The following is a 16269-nucleotide window of genomic DNA, read 5'->3' as shown; positions in this document are numbered from 1 at the left end:
GTGTTGATTGTATTTCAATCACGTTGTGATCATAATAAAGGTCACAGAACAGATGATATGACCCTGTTAGTGAGGAGAGAAATTATATACAAACTTAAACAAGGGTAATATGGCACAACTTCATGCAGTTCATCAATACAGTGCAAACATTAAAGAGCCATATAAATGTGGAAACACAGTAGTGCAAACACCAACCATCGACCACTAGCATGACAATATTCTGGGGAAACCAGACAAACAGTAATTTAACATCTATACTGACAAATGAAAACAGAAATCTCTTGTTATATACTGTAAATTACAAACACCTGCATCACCTATAGGACATGTACACTTAAAGGAACAGGTCACCCAAAAACTTACTCACCCTCAGGCAATCCAAGATGTAGATGAGTCTGTTTCTTGATCGGAAAAGATTTTAAGACATTTAGCATTACATCACATAATCACCAATGTATATGAATGGGTGCCGTCAGCCGTCAAACAGCTGATAAAAACATCACAATAATCCACAAGTAATACACACAGCTCAAGTCCATTAATTCATATCTTGGAAAGTGAAAAGCTATGTGTTTTAAGTTATAAATCCATCATTGAGCTGTTTTAACTTTAAAGCATTGCTTCTGGCCAAAATACTAGTCCATAATCCATAATAACACTTAAAAAAGTCCATCCCCTGTTGTCCACTCACATCATCAAAATCCACCGACATATTTGTTTCGAATCATTTTCACTTGTAAACGGTGATTGATCTGTGCATATTTCTCTCCTGATTTAGACAAGATGATTTTTTCCACTGGAGAAAGCAGTATGGTGGAGAGAGGACTCAAAGCAACAGTTTAAAGTTACATTCATCTAAAAGATGGATTTGTTTATTATAAACACACAGCTTTTCGTTTCATAAGACATTAATTGATGGACTGGAGTCGTGTGGATTACTTGTTGATTACTGTGATGTTTTTATCAGCGGTTAGAACTCTCATTGTGACGGTACCCATTCACTTCTAAATAATGCTACATTTCTCCAAATCTGTTCTGATAAAAAAACAAACTCATCAATATTTTGGATGGCCCGAGGATGAGTTTTTTCTTGAACTATTCCTTTAAAAGTCAACATGAAATCAAAACAGACTGCATTTACTTTCTTAATGCACATTCATGCTCTTATTATGATTGATTAATCTGTAAATGTTATTTAAAAGAATAGTTTGAAAAGGTTTGTCTTTGTAACCTTTGATGAAAATGTTATCATTTGTTCTGCCTCTGAAATTACTTTCCTGTGTTGTTCAATAGTGGATGGTGTTAGCCAGTGACTGAATAGCTATTGTTTTAGCAACTTCATATTCGTTATGACTCCATTATGTCAAATATGTCACATTCTGGAAGTAAATTATTCGTCAAATTCGAATTTGGCAAATAAAAATCATTTTAAAGTTGTGGAAAGAGTCGGTTCAGCAGAAATACTATTTAAATTACAAATGGACTGTCTCTAAAAACGTTTGGTCATAGTGATGTAATGTCACTTTTGAAAACTCTTCATTTTTCCTTGTCCTTCAGGAGCACCATCTCCATTAAAACTCCATTAAAATTGCATTGCGTTTCACATTTGGATGTAATGACCTTTGTTCAGTAAACAGGTAAAGTCAAAAACCATACATCCGAGGATCCCTGTCATTCATTTTAAAAACATATGAATATTCTGGACAAACAAGCCTTTATTTATTTATATGATCAGAAATAAAGGATGCATTTTAATCTATCTGTTAAACTAATCTTTTCCTTCTTCTCATGTGCTCAGTGTTGAACTTTGCCCTTAGAAATTGGTCCCCTGTGTTAGGGGATTACAAAGAGGCAGAGGGTGTTACTGATTGGTGTAGGAGATGGGCCCACCATAATTTCCCACCTGGCTGTACTCTGATTGGGCGAAATCCCCTGTTCCAGTAAAAGCACCTCCTGATTGATCAAAGCTTCCCTGATTGTAGACCTGCTGGTTGAAGGCCGTGGCTTGTTTTTCTGAGGATGAGGCAGGGTACCTTGCTGCACCTCCCTTGTGCCATCCAGTCTCTTTAAACACAAACCAGATGTTTCCAGCCCAAAGCACGAAGTTCAAATAACCGAATACCTGTGCAAAAAATGCCTTGATGAATACAAGATGAACATAGTTTTATTCCAAAGCCTTTTGAGTAAAATCGAAGAAATTCAGCAGTTGTACAAAATATTAAATATTTAAATATGATTAAAATGTATTAAATTATTAAATGTGTTAAAGATTAAAATTTAAATATTGCATATTATAATTACAATTGACATTTAATATTTAAAATTTTTAATATATTTTTCACACGAGCGTTCAGAAATCATTCCATTGCACTGATTTGGTGCTCAAGAAATTTGTATATATATATATATATATATTATATATAATTGTTTGTAACAATGTAAAGGTCTTTACTGTCACTTTTGATCAATTTAATGCATCCTTGATACAAAAGCATTTTTTAAATTTAATTTCTTTTACAAAATTGTTTTACTGGCCCCAAAATTTGAATGGTAGTGTATTAATTTTAAAATAACTAATAAAATACATACAAGTCTTAAACACATTTAAATTAAATAAATCCAAATATATATATTTTGAATTTGTCAAATCACATGCAGCATGTGATTTTTTTTCGTATCATTATTAAGGGTTGCAAACTAAAGATTAGACACTGAAATACATGTATGTGGCTCGGTTGGTGTAATCTGAGTATCTCATGCCTTACCACAGATGTGTTCAGGCCAGACCATCTGGGTCCATAAACTGAGCTGCACTTGTTGGTCTGCACCTTACATGCAGACATGAGCAGAACCACCTCATCTGGATCAGTTGCCGCCTTTACATCTGAAAGACCTTTAGCCCAGGCAGATGAGCTCACCAGCCACATAAATGAGAACACCACCGTCACTATGAAGTCCTGCAGAGCATCAAGATGTACATATGTCACATGTATTTCTGATCAAATTCGGTTGCTAATATGAAGAACTTTTTTTTACATTAAAAGAATTACACACTTCAGCTCTACACTCAACAACAATGATTTACATGCAAGGATGAATTACTGTATGCTAAGTAGGACTACATTTAATGTGGGTCTTTTACAGTATAAATCGCTCATCTTCTCTAATTGCGAGGCTTTGACAGTCCACAAAGATTCAAGCATTTAGCTCGTCTAAAATAACACCAGGGCTCACAATGAGAGGTCCACGGTTGTTTTCGCGGTACTTGTTCTGGAAAAAGATGTAGACCACAGTGGCCAGCAGGGAGTACAGAAAGGAAAACACAGCAATGGTGACGAAGAACTCGGCAGAGGAGGAAAAGTCTCCAATCAGGTAAAGCCGCTCTTGCCTCCTTCCCTCACACATCGGCACGTCAAATTCCACCCGGTTCAACCTGTTTCATGTAAGGCACAAAAACGTCATACTTTTTTATACAATTTGCAGTTAGGTAAGCTATTCTATAGTGTCAGCATCAGTCTAGCATAACGTTAAAGGAGAAGAACACTGGATAGTAAGATATTTAGTTCCTGTCTATTACTGCCTTGTCCTTCTTTGATAGCTATGAAGTTGAAGCTCAGCTCTAGTGAATACAGTGAGACCTGAGGGCTACTTCAAAGCATCACATTGTGGTGGGCATCTTGTGTGTGTGTGTGTGTTCTTGACCTTTTAGGGCAAAACAACAACAACAGCAACTTGGACACATAGTATTTGAGACTAAAAAAAGAATTCCAGTCTGTCAAAAACATTTCCAGTCTATGCAGAATTATAGTGGTGACTCATTGCAGAACTCTATTGTCTTCTGTTCTTTAAATTGACAGCATATGACTGTATGTAATTCTATTACCACAATGGATAACAATGAAGACAGACCTGATGTGTGATTCTAGTGTATGTGTCAGCCAATTCATTTATTGAGCACAAATGAGTGAGTGTGTTTCTGTCTCTCAGAAAGAATTTCTCATCTCTGAAATTGCTGAATAAAATGTATATTTAAAACAGAACTGTAAGAGAATACTGTGAGATACTTGAAATGGAAGAAGATATGGCGTAGGTCGTGAAAACACTGAATGAACGACTTAGGCTCACTGATTCAGTATTTTCTCCTTTTTTATTTGATAACGTTATGTATACTGCATACAAAACATCACAATATAAAAATAAAATAAAACTTTGTTTTAAATGTAATTTTAATTATTTGTTTAAAAAACCCTACAGAATAATTTTAAATCATTTAAAATTGAAATAAATTAGAATGAAAGTATTATTTAAACAACACATTTGTTATCACCCATTTTAGACATGTATGTATGTATGTATGTATGTATATATAAATAATGTACCAGTAAATATAGATCAGGACAGAATGTCAGACATAGCAACAGAGGTGTTTATCATCAACTTTGACATGTGTATGAAGCTATGGTGAATGAAACAATATCTGAGTATTATATTGAACCCGAACATCTGCCCAATTAGCACAATCAACAAATTAAAAAAAAAAAAACTCTAATGCTGTCTTGTTTAAAACAAGATTGTCTCTTACTCACCAAGAGACAATCTTGTAACTGACAGCACACATAGAGAATATAAAGATAAAACCATTACCACATAATCAAATGCTCCTGCGTATTAGAGTATTGAATTAAAGCCAGGTAAATTTCTCTCTCTATTGCTCTGCAGAGAATATGCAGGGGTGCTTTAAGTTAGCCTTACCTGAATGGGTAAGCAAAGTTGATGCCAATCCTGAGGTTGCTGTCAGACTTGTTGATGCAGTCCACACTAACCCGCAGTTGCCCAGAGTAGCCTCCACATGTTGCAAATGCAAAGATGGCAAAAAGCTGAGGGGATATAACATGCACAACTGCTATTATTTGTAAGAATTGTGACATTTTTGTTTCTCATCAATTTATGAAAATATATATTAATTTGGGGAAAATGCTGGTTTCTGCGGGTTACATTATTACGCCAGTAGGTGTCGCCAAGTGACTATCTTTACAAGTGAGACGTTCGTCGGTTAATTCAATTAATTCAACCATTTCTTTCAAAACTAATGATTCATTCTGTATTTGAGTGAATCATGGAGTCACGCACTAAAGCGATTTGTTCTGATTCATTTTAAAGAAACACCACTTCTGTGTGTTGTAACCTTCATCTGCACTGACTTTGTTTGGAACCACTTTCGAAACTATCAATCCACCTTATTTTCAACACATTTTCTGTGAATGTGCGAGACGTTCATCATTAGCCGCTGTAGAGAAACAACTAGAAGAATATCAAAGTGCAGTAAACAGTAAAACCAGTGTGTTTATAAATAATATGGTGAAAAAAATTCCAGTTTGCAGTTTCAAGCAGCACAACGAGCAGTTTTGTACAACTTAAAATAACTGGAAGCAATGACACCGGAAGCCAGACACAAATTTACAAATGGCCGCATCTGTTCTAATGTGAAAATACTGTGTGTAAAATGTAAATTATTATTAATTATTAACTTGTTTACTGAACAGTTAAGGAATCTAACTTCAGGAATCTAACATATTCATCAACAGGGCCGTGCACAGACATTTTGAGGGGCAGTGGCCCAAACCAAAAAAGGGGCACTAGGGGGGTGGGTGCTTGTTAATACAAATGATCCAGTTGTTACAAATGTACAATTAAAAGAGAAGACAGCACAATCTGTAATAATTTCAGACTTTATTGTAGATGTTTTGATAAGAGTGGTCTCTCCCTCACTCTCTGAGCCTGCTTCTGCCTCATCTTCAATGGAAGTAGAGTGGGGTAAGTTGAGCCAGTGGGTAAGTTTACCCATGCCCTATATCTTGGCAACTGTACACTTTTACTGTCATGTGACAATGTATTTGGAACCACCCATCATTTCTGCCAGACAGTGAAAAGCAGAAACACATGGGGGTAATGGAAGGCACCCATTTACTTTAAAAACTTTTTGGCTTGTCAAAGTAAAATTTTAGCATAACAGATGTAATGGTTGTTACATCAAAGCACATTTATCCAGGTCTAAAAATATTTATGATACATATAGGTGATTCAGCAACATATAAAACTATGCCAGTCATTTAGCTAAATATTAGCCTGAACTGGTAAGCTACAGTAGCAATTTTTTCCAAAATGGCAGCTATGGGGCAACGTGAGCCAAATGTTGTGGGGTAAATTGAGTCAGCATTTTAACTTAACCCACCATAAGGCACTGTAGTTAAGTTAAATCTCTGAATTATAAACTGGTGTTTTAATGTGATATTACTGGTTTAGTTATCATATATACATATTATTTGTAGTTTATTTGATAGGGACAGTGTACAAGTGCACCAAATCCTTCTCTGATAAGAACCAGAAAATGCTTTTCATCACATTATAATCAGATATTTCTTCCTACCTGTAGTCACTAATGGCTAACAAACTCTCTTTTTAGTCTGTTTTTAGGACGGCTACAACTTTGGTGTTCAACATATTGTTTCAGAAATGCAAATTAGATGAAATGTAAACATTTGGTTGGTTTTATGTTGTTAAAGATAACTTTATGAAAAGAAATATGACTGTTTGTAAAAGGAAATTATTAAATTAGTTTTTAAATGGTTATTTATTTCACATGGGTTTGAATCAGATTTGGCCAGATGGTCATTTTACACCCAGATGGTGCATCTTACCCACTGACTCGACTCGGGTCAACTTACCCCTAACCCGGGGCAAACTGTGCCATGAGAACACTTTTTTAATAAGAAGCCATATTTTTAGAACCCTTTGTCATAGATACATTCTGATCATTTAAAATGATAGGAATACTTTCATTAGGATAGGATAGGATAGATAGATTTGTATTTCTGTGTCATTTTCCCTTGAGGACCACATAAGTAAAAAATGGCTCATCTTAGCCCACTCTCCCCTATAAGTATTAGATATTTATTTTAATATTTTACAGCATTAATCTATATTATATACAAATAAACAACTCATTTAGAACATTTATATTATTTTTTTAACTATTTATTGGCCTACTATTAATATGGTTTTAATAAAATATGATGTGTTTCTGTCACGGTTCGTATAGGAGGGAAACGAGGAGAGGAGGAGATAAACTTCCAATTGAACAGACTTTAAGAACAAACTCAAAAAGGGCAGACAAAGTGGAACAAGGTAATGACAATAGACACCGAACAAAGAACTCTGAATCAAACACTCCTTAAGAACACAACTTAATGAGGGGAAGACGAGACACACCTGGAATCAAATAGAACACAATCAGGGAACAGGAACAGGAAGACCAAATATGGGCAAAGGAAAACATGAGGGAAAACTAGATCAAACGACAGAGAGAACAGAAACACGGAACATAAACGTGACAGTTATAGATTACTAGTATCAAGACAAGTGATTATAATGGGAAATATACTTAACTACAATAATTAAAGTGAGAGAGTGAGAGGGGCACCTCAGCCAATGAGGGCAAAAGGGCAGTGGCTCTAGCCACCGGGCCACCCCACTGTGCACGGCCCTGTTCATCAATATTCTCTCATACCACCATTGTTGCTATAGTTTTACCGTAACAGAGGCTTGACACACATTTTGAGATGACAAACTTTTTCTCGTGTGATATTACTTTAATATGTCTCATAACAAGAAAAAATGTTTTCGTAATAACTTGCATCGACCTAAATTGACTTCACCAAGCGCTCCCCTCATGAAACCACTACTCCTTATCAATTCCTGATAAATAAAATCAAGTTCTTTCATATTTTTTCTTTTTGAATGTCCATTTAAATATTCATTAGATTACAAAAGTTCCATGTTGACTGTAAAATGAGAAAAAGTGCTTAAAGGGACCGTTTGAATTGCCAACGACGAGACGAGTCCGAGCCACAGTAAACAAGTGATGAATTCTCATTCGGAGGTGTCAAGCAAAGGATGCAAAGGATGTTTGCGAACACGAGTGAAACTATGATGCCTGAACAACTTTCATAATAGTGATCACAACCACCAAGAGGTGTTCTCTGTCTCTCTGTGTCTCCTCTATCTTGTCTTTAACATTTATCTCTTTTACACAACCTCTCCTGATACCTCTATAAACCCTGCCTCTGTCCCATTCTTTCTCACTATTTTTCTCTTTATATGTCCATTATCCCTTTTTATTTAGGCCATGGATCTATTGTGAAGTCTTATTAAGCACATGCTCAAGATGTCTGAGAGCTAAACGGACTGGCATAAAACACATTTCTGTGATACTGATATGAGAATGGGCTTTCTGTAGGAGGAAATACATCTCAGTGAACCCATATAGGCCCCTTCAAGTCATTCTGCAGATATGCAAGACTGAAAGCAAGAAAAAAATTAATGATGAGACTGTATTCAAAATTCAAGACAGAGCATAATGTGAAGGAACGAAAGTGCACATCGAGATAGCACTCAACATTCAGTTTTATTTTTTATTTTTTGTAATAGTGTTCAAAGAATTCTGTGGCAAAAAGACATTAATGGTGCAATGACAGTGTCAGTCAATGCAATAATAATAAAAAAGAAGAACCGGAATACAAACTTTTTTCCTTAAAAGTGAAATGTGTAATTTATCTCCACTATTAACATCTGTTTTCAGACAGGTTTCCTCAGATACTCCAGTAGCCCTCTGTAGCGAATTTAGCTCATGGGGAAATATGAATAATTAACCATAACTAATTATGATTAATTATTAATATTTTAGATCCACTGTAGATATTTAGCTGACCACTCAGGGTCAACCGTCTTGTCAATTCTAAGAACTGCAGAACAAAGATCCAGGGGGCGGGGTTGGATCTACATCTAGGGGGTGGAGATTGGTAGGGTTAGGGGTGGAGATGGGTAGATGGGTGGGTTTAGTGATCAGGGGGTGGAGACGGGTAGGTTTAAGTATATGTAAGGTGGGAGGACTTGGATCTGGATCCAACCACACCCCCTGGATCTTGTTTTCTGCAGTGAGGACCATCTCAAATACTCTGCACATCTGTCACTGGTCAGCCAAACAGGCGGTCCTGCAAACTCCACTGGTTGTTTCTATGTCAGGGCACTCAAACAAACAGAGCAAAAGTGTGTAGGAAATCAACCTATTTATAATGTTTATGTCATTTATGATGTTACAAAAGTTTTCCGTTTCAAATAAATGCTGTCCTTTAATTCTGGAAAAGTGTATCACAGTTTCCACAAAAATAATAATAAGCACAGAATTGCTTTCAACATTGTTATAAAAAGGAATGCTTCTTGGGCATCAAATCAGCATATTAAAATGATTTCTGAAGGATCATATGATACCAAAGACTGGAGTAATGATGCTGAAGTTCACACACAAAAAAAAATCTCAGTTTTGCCATTACATAAATTACACTTTAAAATATATAAAAATAGTAAAGTGATATTTTAAATTGTAATAATTTTTTCCACAATATCACTGTTTTTACTGTATTTTTGATCAAATACATACAGCCTTTTCTTAGTACCATTTGAATGGTAGTGTATAAAATATATACCATACTTAAAAACATTTCACAGATTAAGACAAAATCAGCTCAGAAAATGTTGAAAAAACTAAATGTAAGGGCCAGTTTCTCAGACTTCAGAAGCTCTTCTGGAATGGAGTACATTATATATATAAACATTTTGGACTACTAAGCCTGCCCACCTTTTTCACATTAAGTCCTCTATCAGTCTATTTTTTCATAGTTTTACAGTCTAGCCTATTACTTTAAAAGTCTATTCGGGGTACCATGTAACATAAAGATAGATATCCAGTGAATTTCCTCAACCTGATCACTACAATCTATTCAACTACAGAAATTCATTTTTTTTTCAGTTTCTAGTAAGCCTAAAAAAGCTCACAATGGCATAGATACAGTGTGAGTCCAACGACCTCTAAACATACTGTGTGAAAAAAACTGGAAACCAAATCGCCTTTTTGCACCACATTTCATTGATCGTAAATAATGACTCATTCATAAGCTTACAGAAATAGACATTTCACTCATTCGGAATTACGAATGATTCAGTCGAATGATGAGAGCAATGTTAGCACCTAAAAGGTCTCTGATGAATGGGATGTTGGGAGATCTGGAGCCTTACTGTTGAAGAAACTGCACCACAAAACTCATAAAAAATCCCACATCTTACAACAAAAACGACCATAGAATATTATTAATATTAAGTCAGTTTAACTCTATGAATAAATAACTATGTACCACCTGATGACTGCTACCAGACATACAGAGATTCTGAAGCAAGGACTTACCGGAGCAAATATGACCATACACATTTAAAAGCAAAAGAGATATCCAGCTTCAGAACATATTAGATGTATCTTGTCCTCGTTTCTCTCTGCTCTGTCTGCTCGTCTTATAGTGTAGATGGTGAAGGGGGGAATGTGAGCTCAGGAGAGGGCTGGTGCTTCTGTGTGGCTCTTTTAGTATAACCCTGCACTCCCTCTTTTGCTCGGAGGATGGGGGGCTGCTCTACAGTCACAAACACACATGCCTGAACTCAGAGGGTCTCCCCAACTTCAAATCACTTCACAATGTGTCATACTTTTGCATTTAAATGAGAGAGATCACTGTGACCACAGTGATTTTGACATGCAAATAACAAAAGGAAGGATTGCTATGTGCATACACTGTTTTATATCACACAATTAGCATGTTAATGGATTAAAACCATTAATATTAAACCATAGTGTCTAAAACCCCCTTAACCATAGCAAAATCACTGCAATGGTGGGAATATCAATTATAAAAAATACCAATGTTCAACAAATAAATAATTGTTTAAGAAAGTAAATCATTTTACAGTCCATATATCGATTTTTATCATGTATAATAATCACCAACACAGCCTCGGCTACATAGATTTTGCAAAGGTTTATTTCCCAGAAATGTCTTAAAAGAAAATAATGGTAATATAGTGAAAATTATTTTGTTTACATGTTCAGCTAATCTTGCACTTTCCCAAATGTTTTTTTTCTTCAGTTAATTATGTTATATCCATCCTGTTATGCAGGAGTTTTTCAATCACAGTTTGATAATATCAACAATTATTAAGAATATTTCTGTTTTAAATTAGTGAGGGAGGGTTAAGTGTGTCCCACCAAAAAGTTGTGCACATGCACTTTTATCTTTAAGGGTAAACAGTAAAAATGTGCTTTGCATGTTATGAAGCTGTTAGATGACATGCAGATAATAGTTTTAGAGTTTGTCAATGTCATGTAGATGCTTATTTCAGATGTATGGAAAATGCAAGCTCTGCTAATAAACAACATGATTAATTACCAGCACTGGCCTGTCATTATATATATATATATAAAAAAAAACTGCCTTCTCAAGGCTAACCACAAGCCTGCTCACATATCATGCCAAAGTAACTTGGAAAAGCTACACCCCTTAATGAAGCTTATGTCTAGGTATTGGAAAAATAATTAGAATCTCATGATGTGCATTAGAACATCTCAAAATAACAGAACTGGTGCTGAATTTCACACATTCTTATGAACTTTCCATAAGATGAGGTATTTCACAAGCTTTAAGGCAGTGTTAGTTTAGTATCACTAACATATTGTTTTTGTTAGTATTTCAGTTTGAATTAGATTCTGTTTTTATATTGTATGTTTTCATTTTAAATAGTTAAAGGTTTATTAAAATTGCTGTGTGTTTCTGTCATTTTTATTATTTAAAAAAAAATTTAAATAGTTTTTTTTAGCTTTTAGTTTTAGTTTATTTTGTGTTAGGTTATTTTTGTATTTTTTATATTTGATTTTATTTGATTGCTTTAGTTATAGGTTCATTAGATTAAAAATGTATTAATTAAAAAATAATGTATTTATTAATGTGTGTGTAAAAAATAAAAATAAATGAACTTATACACTTATACATTTATGTTCAATAAATGCTGTTTTCACTGGGCAGGAAGATCACTTAAGTCCTGAAAGCTACTGTATGTTTTCATAAAAGTTAAAGGAAAGTTAAAGGAAAACTTTATTCCCTTTATTTTCCCTTAAAGAGTTCAACACGTTTTAAGTCTAAGGACTCCCCAGTGTGGCCTTCAGACTCCACTTAGCATCCAGTCAGATGAGATCCTATTGTGACGGATTTATCCACTCACCAAGGAGTCCAAACCTGTGCTGATGCAATCAAATGAAAGTGTGTCTGACAGCAGTAGAATCACATTCCACTTTAGCTGAATCTAATGGACAGTTGTGAGAAACCCATGGGAAACAGGTGAGCAGTGCGTGGGAGCTCGACAGCCAGTAGAAAAGATGCTTCTCTCTCAGCGACCCATATGTGCATAGCACCTGTTGAGCTGGTAATGAGGAGAGATGTCCCCTATTTGTCTTTCCCTACCAGAATATCTTCAGTCTTCATAGTTTCTAACCCACAGAGTAATGAGACAACGTCAAACTGTGTCAAACAGAAACTGTGTCATGCTTCAGTGAAGGCTGTGAGTGACCTGGGGTTTGGGGAATGCCTCACTTCAATTTTAAGATGAAGAGCTTCCACAGAAATAGAAGACCTTCTTGTAAGGTAAAAGTTGTAGGTACCAAATATTATGTGCCTGTGGCTTTCTATATAGGTCTTCAAATCCCTAGAGAAACTCAGATTCTCTACTACATAAAAATTTGATAGGTTGTGGGTAAAACCCAATAATAAGTTCTGGTGTCTATCCAAAAAACAATGAAACCTAATGTTCTGTGACATTCTTTTCAGGTCATTTCTATTACAACCATTATGTAAAATGCTTTAATTTTTGGTAGTCCTAGAATTGCTGTAAAATAAAATAATGTACAATAAAAAAATTTTTTTTTTAAAGTATGTATATAAAAACTATGAGAAACACAAAATAAATCCTACAATCATCTAGTCATCTAGAGAAGTTGACCAGTTAATCTAGATCTCCCTACCGCTTTTTCTATTTCTGATTATTTCAGTGGTGCGTTAGCTGACAGTTTGCACACTAAAACTCAATCTGAAAAGTTGCATCTTTAAAATTCATCCTCTTTAAAGCAATGTGCCACAAACACAGTCCTATGTAAACACCCTTTATGAAATGCATTAAGTGAACCTAAAACCTGCAATATTATTTAGGACATGTTTTAAGGCCTGGTTTCACAGACAGTGCTTAGGTTAAACCAGGATTAGGCTATAGTTCAATTAGGACATTTAAGTAGCTTTTATAAATGTGCCTTAGATAAAAACACTACTGATGTGCATCTTGAGACAAATCAATGGCACTGACAGATTTTAAGATCAGTCAGTGCAAGTTTCTTTCAGTTAAAACAGCCCAGACATTCGTTTTAGTCTGGGACTAGGCTTAAGCCTTGTCTGTGAAACCGGGGGTATATATAATGAACAGAACAAACAAACATTAGATTTAGGGTGTCCACATTTTTCTGTACTGTTTGTGACCTTACAGTATATCAGGATAACTCATCTCAGATCAATGGTAACAAATGCATTTCAATGAAGAACTCATAAAGATACAGTATGTGCATCTTCAAAGCCACCTACACCACAGTTTCACTGCGAAGAGCTCCCACAATCCCTTATTGATGTGTCGATCATTCAGCCTCACTGAAACTTGAGCTGCACCAGAACCAGGGCTGTCAAACAACTTCAGATACTTACTTGACTCTCACACACAGGCACAGATATCCAGACTCACAAATACTCCCAGAAAGCAACAGGACAGGCTGAGCGCTGCACTAACTTCGCTGACAATGATGCATGTCATTGAAATGTATTGCAGGAATACAGAAAATCCTCCCAGTGGGAGAGATGCTACATGCCGGAATGCATATAAAATTACCTGCTGTTATGTAGTGTACAGTAAATCATTATGGACAAAAAACTGTCTGATGGTTTGTGGTGTGATACAAATGTTACATGACAGAGCTATATTACAGTAGCGTTTGATTAGAATGAGAGGCCACTAGAGTGATCTATGACATTAACACATTGCACTGAATGACTCCATCAAACTCTGTCATTCTTCATTCCTCCTTCTTTTTCACACTTTGTTGATTTTTACATGTATGTATTTATGGATATGGATGATTCTATGGATAATTGGATGATTCTTCATTTAGAAAAATTAGAAGATTTATGTCTCTTTGGATGACTTTAAAAATGAATGAATGAATGTTGTTTTACATGGTAGATTATAATAGTTTTAAACATTAAAAAATAAAATATTAAATATACATTTTTCCAAAAATGACATTTTGCCCCCAACCCAGGCTTTTTACTTCTCCATAATAAATTTAGTTTTAACATCTTTTACAATTTTTTACAAAATCAGGAAAATTCTACTTTGCATTTTTGTTCCCTATGAACTTTTATTATTATTATTATTATTATTATTATTATCATTATTGGTAATGACATTTTTTCCAGTTTATGGACTAAAAATTGTTGGACTTGCTAACACACCTGGTAAATTACATTTAAATGAATTTAACTGAATTAAAAGAAGAAGAAAGAATCACTTTTTAAAAATAAAATTCTTAATACTACAAAATATCATTATTATGACACATCATTTCCATTATCAAACACAATAGCAAACATCCCAATACTAAAAACCATGTTTATCATAGCTTTATTCCAGCGAATGTAATACATGTTTTATTTAAAAAATAATTTGAACGTCTCATTTTTCATGATTTCAATTAGTCAAAAGTGGCTCTAACTGAAGAAAATCTTTTTTAAAAAATGAATGCAATTTTGTTGCCTGAAATCACAGTAGAGCTCGGCTGGTGTTTTATTGCTGGAGCTTTGGAATCACACAGCCTTCATATTTCACAGCTGAGTGTAGGAAAAGCCCTTTGAAACCGTGCTTGAAATTAATTTCTCCAGTGGTTAGTATTGAGTTACAGAGGGAAGTATTTATTTAAACCCAGTGGTCTTAGCCTAAGAGACTCAGAGAATCCAATATCTCATTTATGTGAATCGGTAGAGCACGGCAGAAGAAGTGGCCCTGTATCGACAGCGCACTGATGGTCATCGGAGAACTAATTTGTTTTGAATGTGGCTTCGACACTGAGGTCACTGTAATGGAGGCCACTAGAAAAGGGCTACAGCTCTGTGTCTAAGCAGTGTAAAACAGGTTGAATGGGTAATATGGTGTGTCATATGGATTACTTTTATGGTACTTTTTTTGCTGTTTTTGAAACCTGAGCACCCCAGTCACTATTTTGTTGTACAGAAACGAGACATTCTGATTCATGTTGATGCCTGAAAGCAAAAGAATCATACAGGTTTGGAGCAGTGTTATTAAACTAAACTAAATAAATAAAATATTTTTGTTATTTGAAATAAACATTAAGTGAAATAAAATCAAATATAAATAACTTTTTATTTTATTTCAGCTAATTATCAAGGCATTTTTCAGTTTCATTTAGTTTAACAAGTGCTAAATAACTCAAACTAAATAAACTTAAATTAATAAAAAATATTTTTGTATTGATTTTATATTAATCTTTTTTTAAATAAACGAATAAATTTAACTAAAATAAAACAAATAAAAAAGCTGTGAAAATAAACAAGCTGGACACATTCACACACATTAGACATTAATGAATGTTGAATACAGACACCACAACAGAAATTATTTGAGAAAACGTACTTTTTTTTTGTTGCTATTCTGACATTGTCATTTCTTTTAGGCCGCTTCAAATTAGCCCCTCTGCTGCCCTCATCTGTTTTAGTTAGGAAATACTAGCCTGTAAATAGATCTTCCATCATAAACATGCACTGAGAACATAACAAATTATCATAAAATAAGTAATAAACAGTATCAATGCATTTGGATGGCTTTGAACTCACACTGTAACATTTTAAGAGACTATACCATTTAAACCATTTCTATTCTAAGCAACAAAGTAATATTTATTTAATGTAGCCTAACAGCACCATCATAAGACGGTTTAAACTTGAACGCTGTAATAATTAACATAACATTAACATTTCTAGGAAAACAGGCTATTTCATAACTAGTATTCGGCCTTTTTGTCTTTCTGCCATTTAGACTGGACTGTATATGTAAGAGGATGATTATGTAATTGGATGTGATAACTTGAAATGAAAATGAAGCAATTAGCGCCATCTGGTGGCAGCCCAAAAAAAGCCTCAAATAAAACGCTTTGAATGAGCAATTACACAGTCACAGTGATAAATTTGTAGGGGATTTTCACTACAGTTCATTCTTACAGTTGCTTAG

At 34.7% G+C, this 16269-nt stretch overlaps 1 protein-coding gene across 2 annotated transcripts in view; it reads right to left on the bottom strand.

The window, feature by feature from the left end:
* Positions 1-1015: 1015 nt before the first annotated feature.
* Positions 1016-16269, bottom strand: part of synpra (synaptoporin a) — a 22068-nt gene continuing 6814 nt past the window's right edge. Inside the window, exons 1-5 of one of the 2 annotated variants that reach the window (XM_016231976.1) lie at positions 10298-10360; positions 4753-4877; positions 3235-3433; positions 2766-2957; positions 1016-2122 (exon numbers count right to left, since the gene is read on the bottom strand). In XM_016231976.1, coding sequence (XP_016087462.1) covers positions 1862-2122; positions 2766-2957; positions 3235-3433; positions 4753-4877; positions 10298-10321 — 801 coding nt within the window. In that variant the 5' untranslated portion in view covers positions 10322-10360 and the 3' untranslated portion in view covers positions 1016-1861. Of the gene's footprint in view, positions 2123-2765; positions 2958-3234; positions 3434-4752; positions 4878-10297; positions 10361-16269 lie in introns of those variants that run through there. The other variant, XM_016231896.1, reaches the window with a different exon arrangement.

Source organism: Sinocyclocheilus grahami, unplaced genomic scaffold, assembly GCF_001515645.1.
Source record: "Sinocyclocheilus grahami isolate Dianchi unplaced genomic scaffold, SAMN03320097.WGS_v1.1 scaffold2.1, whole genome shotgun sequence".
Classification (NCBI taxonomy): Eukaryota; Metazoa; Chordata; class Actinopteri; order Cypriniformes; family Cyprinidae; genus Sinocyclocheilus; species Sinocyclocheilus grahami.
Note: the sequence above shows the minus strand (reverse complement) of the source record. Positions and strands in the feature narration are given on the sequence as shown.